At 34.7% G+C, this 8412-nt stretch overlaps 1 protein-coding gene across 1 annotated transcript; it reads right to left on the bottom strand.

Moving 5' to 3' along the window:
• Positions 1-1802: 1802 nt before the first annotated feature.
• LOC100805275 (ATP sulfurylase 2) lies at positions 1803-7311 on the bottom strand. Its single transcript, XM_006593645.4, has 5 exons — positions 6353-7311; positions 4033-4438; positions 3589-3849; positions 3167-3253; positions 1803-2522 (listed from the first exon to the last, which is right to left on the bottom strand). The coding sequence occupies exons 1-5, from the start codon at positions 6928-6930 to the stop codon at positions 2388-2390; spliced, it is 1467 nt and encodes a 488-aa protein (XP_006593708.1). The 5' UTR covers positions 6931-7311; the 3' UTR covers positions 1803-2387.
• Between the last annotated feature and the right edge of the window lie 1101 nt (positions 7312-8412).

Genomic DNA, 8412 nt, shown 5'->3' on the forward strand with positions numbered 1-8412 from the left:
TAAATATCATATAAATTCTAATAAATACATCATTCAATAAAATATCATATAAATTTTAATAAATACATCATTCAATAAAATATCAAATTTGTTTAATTATTAATCACTATAATAAACATTAAAATACATAATTCAGTTAGACATGTAAATACATAATTCACTTAAATGTATACACAAAATTGTTTTAGCAATTTGATATTACTTTTACCAATCTAATTGCTAAATTATTTTCAATTAATTACTAAATTAATTTTTAAGCAATCTAATGTTAGTTTTAGCAATTTTTAAAAGTTTATATATATTATCATTTTTTTTTATACCACTGTAAAATAATATCACCAAATCAATATTTCTAAAATTGCTAAAACTATTAAAAAAATTACACTACAAAAAAATTAAATATATAATTCAGAAAATTTTATTTACAATTTTAAAAAATTAAAACCTATAGATCAACAATCCGTATGACCCATACGGATTGTCATATGGCTATATAGATTGATGATCCGTATGAGTTGTACAGATCGACAATTCGTATGTTTTTTAAAAAATTTTGCGTACCTCTTCTTCTCTGGCGATAAATTACCACCCAACTTCACTGTATCCTCGTCAATAACGCACGTACATCACCAGAGAAAAAAAAACGCTCAGAAAAGGAGGCTAACGGAACCTAACGAAAGCAACTTACACTAAGGGGGTGAGATTTTGCGGGAAAAAAAAAGACACTCCATAAATGAAAAGTGAAATCTCCTATTTATAACCTAAATTTTGGCATTTTTAAAAACGGCTGGTGTCCCAGCAAAAATACTGGGTGTCCCAAGCAGTTGCCAGTCCCGAATTTACACTATGAATAATGTTGAGGGTAGTTTTGTGAATAATTTGGTGGGAGAAATAGTTGGGTGTATAAAAATATTAAAAGGTATATTTGTGTAAAAAAAACCTGGATTAAATCTCCTGTATTTTGTTTCCTCTTTTGAATATCACTTCGAATTTCATCTCTTCATTTGGATTCATGAATCCTTTAATTTAAGAGTATACCCAAAGAGGTTTGGCCTAGTGAAGCTTGCTGCGTCCGTAAGATTTAGATTGCATGTGATAGAGATACTTGACAAGCAAGTCTCTGGCTTGGCTTGATTCCTGTAAAAAAAAAACATCCCCTTTGAATGTGGAGTTTACCCATGTTACTCTAACTCTAAGGAATGAGATGTTCCCCCTCCGCAAAGAGTATACTTCTAAAGTATATTTTCAATTTGAAAATTGGGATGTATTTACGTTATTGGTTTGGGCAAATTCAATTCTTACGAATCGGAGAAGTTGTTGAATGAGATTTTAGAACTAATTTATTCCTGATGAAATTTATTTTGTCAAGGAATTGAGAAATCAACATTAGTGAGATTTGTTTACTAGACGGTAATTATGTCTACAACTTCAATATTTTTTAGGTATTTGTGACTACATTGGAATTGCAATTTTACATTTATTCATAATTTTTCACAATACTAAAAATTACGACAAAACTGTGACCGAAATTTAAAACTTTGTTTGAAATGTTAAGGAATAAATACACGAGTGTTCTACTCAATGAACTAAATTGGTTTTCTAAGTGAGATAAGAATTTAAAATAAGAAAAGGGGTAATGAAATCCAATTCTAACAAGATTTTGCTTTAATAAAATAAAATTACAGAAAGAAAATATTTAAATAAAACAATTTTTTTAATTAACAAATTAATTTTTCGCCCAGCTATTTGACTGTTTAGAGTTAATTTAACATAAAAAAAAAATCAGCACTTAACAAATGCAGTTCCTAATAAACAATAGTTTTATTCTAAAATCACAATTTGGTTCACTTGACTAGTGGGAATAACAGTGATCACATCTCACTGCCACTTTCTAGCTCATTCAAATTGTAGTCACGGTTTTATCACAATCTTCGATACTGTAAACAAATTTAGCTAATGCAACCACAATTACGGTCATGATGTGGTCACACATACCTCAAAATCCTTCAAGTTGCGACTACAATTGCAGTTACGAACCGTTTTTTAAAACCTTGATCCCATATATCCCCTCTCTAAATAGCCATAAGCACCAAGGCTCTGCTGAATTTCTCACACCCTTATTGAACTGGTCTTACAGGAGTCCATAGATAGAAGACTACATCTGCAATTATGCTTGATGCACCACAACAAATTCTTTAGTCATAGTAACTTAAAAAGAAAAGGACAATTCAATATGGTACAAAAAATTCAAATATGCTAGCGCATTGCTTAAATCTTGATCATGAAGCTGGAAGACCAGGCATAAAAATTGGCACTCCCAGAAATGTGTTTTTAACACTCTCCCATTGGAATCAATTGATGCTAAGCTTCTACTTTTAGAAGAATGTCTAAGTAGATAGCACAGGCTGTTGTGATGGCTCTTCTGCCTGCAAACTTTCATAATATTTGACAAGAACCTTCCACCCACTTGGGCACATGAAACCTTCTGGCGGATTCTCCCCACTTTTTGCAAAAGCCCGCATCTGGAAATATAAATCATTAAAGAAACCACGAAAATTTGTAAAGAACAGATGCCCAATTGTCAAAGGATTTCAGAAACCAACTTGTTGCTACATGTGATGTGTCGTGAGTAAACAGGTAAGAGGTAACTAAAACAGAACAGGAACTTATGCAATATTCAGTTCACTTACGTCTCTTACGGCACCTAACTACAACATCTTAATATTTTGCAATTTACATATTATAATCGTATATAAACTTGAACATTGACATACAAAATCTTAGTAAAATCCAAATGCTGCATGCCTTTCTTTAATTGTTACAAGTTCCAACCAACCCACTTATATGCATACAAATTACTTTAAGTTGCAGCCAGATTCAAGAAGCAGGAACTAGGATCCTGATATTGTAACCTAGAGACATGTTTGGATCAATTTCTTTATAAGCACTTAAAGGAGAATAAAATAAGAAGGTAAAATGCATTGAGCTGCTCCCATAAATTAAAATCAACTTATGCACCTTAACTTTTGGAGAAGTTAAATGAGAAAAATTCTATAAAACTTAAGTATAAAAGTTATGAAATCAAAAACCAAGTATTGTTGACAAATACCAAATTTAAGGTTGATGGAGCCCGAAACACCTAATACAATGACAGGGAATCAAATACCTTGGTTCCAGATATAAAGAGGAAATCTTTAGCACGGGTTGGGTCGAAAAATGCCATCTTGTTTACCTTAGTGTCATAAGCTGCCACCTGTAATTTAAAAATGGCAAATCAGACATAAGTACGGTCTAAATAGGAAATAAACATTTCATCAGCATTCAGCATAACTTTAGATAGCATATTAAACTTGTGAAACTAACTTTGTGGATAGATGAGCAGAAAAATTATGCCATTTCCCATCTCAAAATAAGACATGGTATGCATGACTAAGTAGTTGATTACATGATTTAGTTGAGTGAGTATCAACTTTAAAGAAACTTGATACACAATATGCAGTAAAACATTGTGAGGAAGATAGCATTGAAAGAACATATCTCACAGAGGAGCAAGAACCTAAAGCCATATGTTAAAGTAATACTACTTACCCTGAATGGCAAAATGTTAAGCTTCTCCAGACCGGGAGCCATGCTAAGCACCTTCTTTCCATGATCAGGGTCATACAAATCCCTTTTCTCAGTTGGGTGGCCCATACCAGCCGGATCACGACCAACAATATAGAAATTTGCACCTGCATTTATCCGTGCCTTTGCATGCCACTGTACTTCAGTTGGACCAGCATAATGCATAGGTGATGGAAATATGGCAACTATGGTAGTCTCAGGATCAAGAACTCCATCTTCTAGGACCTAAGAAGAAGCAAAGAACTTTATAGGATAAAATTCCATGGATTGTGCAATTACAAAATGAGTAGATTACTGAAATTGAATGACAGTTCAATCACTTTTTGAGGTCATTTTTGAACATATATTGTTGTAGCACATGCACATTATGATTACCCTATGTTTTTTGAGAAGAACAATGGGAATTACCTTGCTATGTTGCTCCATCCTGACATCCAAGGGAACGTCATCAGCCTTTACAAAACCTCCAAGAGGATGAAGCAGTAAAATGGGATTTTTGTAGCCCATTTCCAATAGGCGCTTACGAGTATCATTCATTAACAAGGCATGACCATTGTGTACAGGGTTTCTTAACTGAAAGGCAAAAACTGCATCTGCTTGACGCTTGTCAAATTCTTCACGGAGTTGTTTGGGAGAGAGCCTGTAGTTATCTAGGCCATCATTATATTTGATAGGTTTTAGCACTTCCAAATCTCCTCCAATAAGCCAATTTCCTGCCGGAGTAATCACCTCCTCAACATATGGCAATCCAGGAGCAGTTGTTCCCCAAGTTCTAGCTATTCTTTCTTCCTTGTTATGCTTGTAGATTTCAATACTGCATAGGAGCTTAATGGTTAATGAAAACCACGAGACACCAAGACAGAAATTTACTTAGATAGCCAGTTCACTTCAATACTTTTATTTTCAAAATAACATCCCAAAATGACTTTATGACTTACAGTTAAAGCAAAACGGAAGACTGAAAACTAAAGGGAAGAACTCTGATCATCCAAGTATTAACATGTGAGACATGTGAAAAGACAAGTATTAAGAATTTTTACTCAGTCATTTAAGGTCGTCAATTGAGGGTCATAGCTTCATAAAGTCAGTCTCAAACAATCCAAACTCACAAGTTACAATGCTTACTGTTCAGTTTTATGTGGTTACAGAGTAGCATGCTTGTGCTGCATATTCTCAAAATTATTTATCTTAGCTCCACAGCAGAAAGCACAAACTAAATCCCAGGGGTGATTCAAGCTTCACAAACCCTCCAAACCTAACTTCTTCTGATAATCTCAACACCTCTTTGGTTTTCCACATGTTCAAAAGGGCAAAATAATGTCAACAGGTCTTCATGATAGTCTTGCCTATACAGGCACAGTTAGAAAAATGTGTGTAGATCACAGGCTGATTTTTAACAAGGAGGGATTGTGACAACTGAGAACATATTTGATAAAGATGAAGACTTTGTGGGATGAACTGGTTACAATCAGTCATTCCCAAAATGAACTGTGGTGCTGCCAAGTTCACTAGCAAGATGAGTCAGTTGGTTTTTCTTTGGATTTAATAATGCTAGGAGTGTTGTGCCATCTCAAATTTGAACTGATTCAATTCCAAACCAGAGCAAAGTTCATAACTTGGTAGCAAGAGAGGAGGCTCTACAAGACTTTCCCACCTTTTAGAAATTTGAACAATGTTAAGACTTAAGACCTTTCATGTCAATCAGCAAGACCCTACAAAATCTCTAAAGAATGGAGACTAGACACTGATACTTCAGATCACATGACAGCTTCCGACTTATCTTGTGCCCATTTGAAATCATTCACTATTTGGTTGTAAGTTGTAACTAAAGATAATATCTACTTTTGGAGTTTCAATTTCCATTGACACCCTTTTTACAACAACCAATGCACATTCCATATATCTTCCAAATCTTTGATGAACACATGAAACATACTAAAATGGACTGCCATACTTTGCATAAACAAGTTCAAACACCGGAATTTCCTCCACACACAATGCCACATACTTGCAGTTAGTTGACATCACTAGAGCATTATTAGGATGGAAACAATTCCCATCCTTTCTCAGCAAGGTGGGCACTTTGAATCTATATGTTCCAACTTGAGAGTAATATTAACATGTGAACAAAATGTGCAATTTAACTATAAGATAGTTCAATAGATAAATTCTGTGAATTGCTCCATTAACTAATCCTTTCCCTCAGCCTTCTATAAAGCTTCTTATTCAGTTTTACAATAGTCAGCAGAAAAGGAAGAGGGCAGGCCACCCCATTCTTTTGGCAGGGCATGGCACAAGAAGCCTCAGCCATGGTTACATTGATCTCTACAAATCATCTACCAAAGCATATATCTGGCAGAAGAAACCAAACCTAGGTCCTTTAAAACTATATGGTACAATAACCAGGGGACAAATGCAGCCAATGTGGCCCGAATTGCAGTCACAGAGTTCAAAAACCTTAATGTTGCGACCAAAATCGCCGGACTGTTTTCCATAAACATGATTGGGGGCATCAAAAATTTACTCGAACCAACCCCCTTTCAGAGCTAATTTCTCATTAGGGATTCAAATGGAGACACCTTACTCCTACTATTTGTTCTTTTCACAATTACAATGATTAAACCACACACCAAAATTCACACAACACCACAATAGAACAATCAACAACAAATTAAACACCAACCAGAAGCAAACAAAAAATAATAAAAATGCCATAAGACTAACTAACCTTCGAAGAATTGCAACACAATCTCCATCAGGCCCGAGCAACCCCACATGGGAAGAGGATCCAATTCTCTCTTTGGTCTCATCATCAATGGCCAAAACAATGGGAAGGGACATGTTCACCACAGAACCATCCTTGACCCTAAGGGAATTGAAATGCAAACTCTGAAGATACTCATCCTCCCTCATGAACCCTTTCAAGGGACTAGCCCACCCTTCCCCCACCACATGCACCCACTCAAGATCAATCCTTGTGAGCTGCACCTTAGGCAGTGACTCAGCCAAGGTGATCTTAGCACCCCTCTCACCCTCAGGCACCACAAGATCCACCAATGCCCCCCCATCAGGCTCTATCAAAGAACTCTTGATCATGGTGCCACAGTATTGCACTCTTGGCCTCACTTTACACGTGGGAATGATCAAAGGGTTGGTGCTATAAATGGGTTTGGGACGAACCTTGGTGTTGGAACAAGTTTCGGAAGTTGTTAACTTGTTTGCATGTTGGTGGTTGTTGAGGGTAAGGAGGGAAAAAGAAGGAGAAGAAGAAGCCAGGTGTAGTTTGATGGCTAGACTTAGAGACATGCTATAGTGGGGAAAAAATGAGAGAGAAACAAGTAGGTTTGTGAAGAGAAGGAAAGTGAGTAACTACTAACGCGTGTAACGTAGGGAACACAGAAACAAAACAATAGGAGTGTTATGGTATATTAATGTGTTGTGTTGTGGTATATGGCATAGTTTCGCTCACAACCACTACCTATGAATATGGCGAACATGTTGGAGTGATAAGGCCACGCAAGTGGGGATCTCTATTATGCTTTTTTGAGTGTGTGGATGAGAAAAGGGTGGCAGTAATTGCTGCTGGTTACAACTGGGACCATGATTTGTACCAAAAGGCTCAAAGCTGAAGGTAGAACCGTTCATTGTTCAAACAGCACCAAACTTGATTCAATGAGTGATGTACCATGTAACAATGTGAGAACTTTAGATTGGAATAGTATTAAAAAGGGAAATATAGAAAATTTAACACGCGTTTAGGATATAAAAAAAAGTTGTGAATTTAGTTTTGGAGTGTGTTTTCAACAGAATTTGATTAGTTAGACATGAAATATTTCCAATTATATTCATGAATATGTGAACCACACAGGCCGGTGTTGTCATTGTATGGGCCATGGCAAATAATAAATATCGATTATTTTGTCCAAGTATGATAAAAATATATTTCATAAAAAAATAGATGCAATTTTAGTGAAAATAATATTTTATGAGGAAATAGACTATGAATTAACACTCAAATAATTTTATTCTATTTTCCAATCATAACTTATAATATATGATTAATTTGTTAACTTTTATGATAACCCTAAAAGTCATATCAAAGATATTTTTTTATCAACAAATATTAAATTGTTAATTTTTTTAGAAATATCAACTGGGATGATTCAAATCCACAACTTCTTCCCCTCTCTCATTCCTTCACCTTTCCCTGACTATTGGGCCTATCTTATATCTCCTCAAAGATGATTTGTAATTGATCAATGACAATGTAAAATTGTTTTATAATATCAGTACATGACCATTAAACTCATATTTTATTGCATACAAAATATTTTCTCTATTCATAAATACATACAAATATAAAATATTACATGGGAATAAACATTTAATTTTTTTCTGTAGAAATTTAAATTTTGTCAACTTTAATGCTTGAAAAATTTAAAATTTAAGAATTAAAAGAGTTTTAGAAAAGCTGACAAGATAAAGTTGTTGCTAAAAGGAATTGAATTTTTTTTCCTCCTCACACTATAATCATGGACTGTAGGCGGTCACACGAAAAAACAACCCAAGATCAGTGATTGAGCATTTGTAGTTTAACATTTTTATATTCTTCTTAGCTCAATTGACATCTCTTTAACCCTTATTTTCTCACCTTAACTTAGTTTTGGTCTAAGGCAAATGATTGAGCTTAATTGAGAATTGTAGCTAATTTTTAGATTGTGTGCTTACTTGACCTATTTGCTTTGTGCAGTGCCTAAAGGACACTACAAAACTCCAAATGGAACGTGT

Source organism: Glycine max, chromosome 13 (genome assembly GCF_000004515.6).
Source record: "Glycine max cultivar Williams 82 chromosome 13, Glycine_max_v4.0, whole genome shotgun sequence".
Taxonomy (NCBI): Eukaryota; Viridiplantae; Streptophyta; class Magnoliopsida; order Fabales; family Fabaceae; genus Glycine; species Glycine max.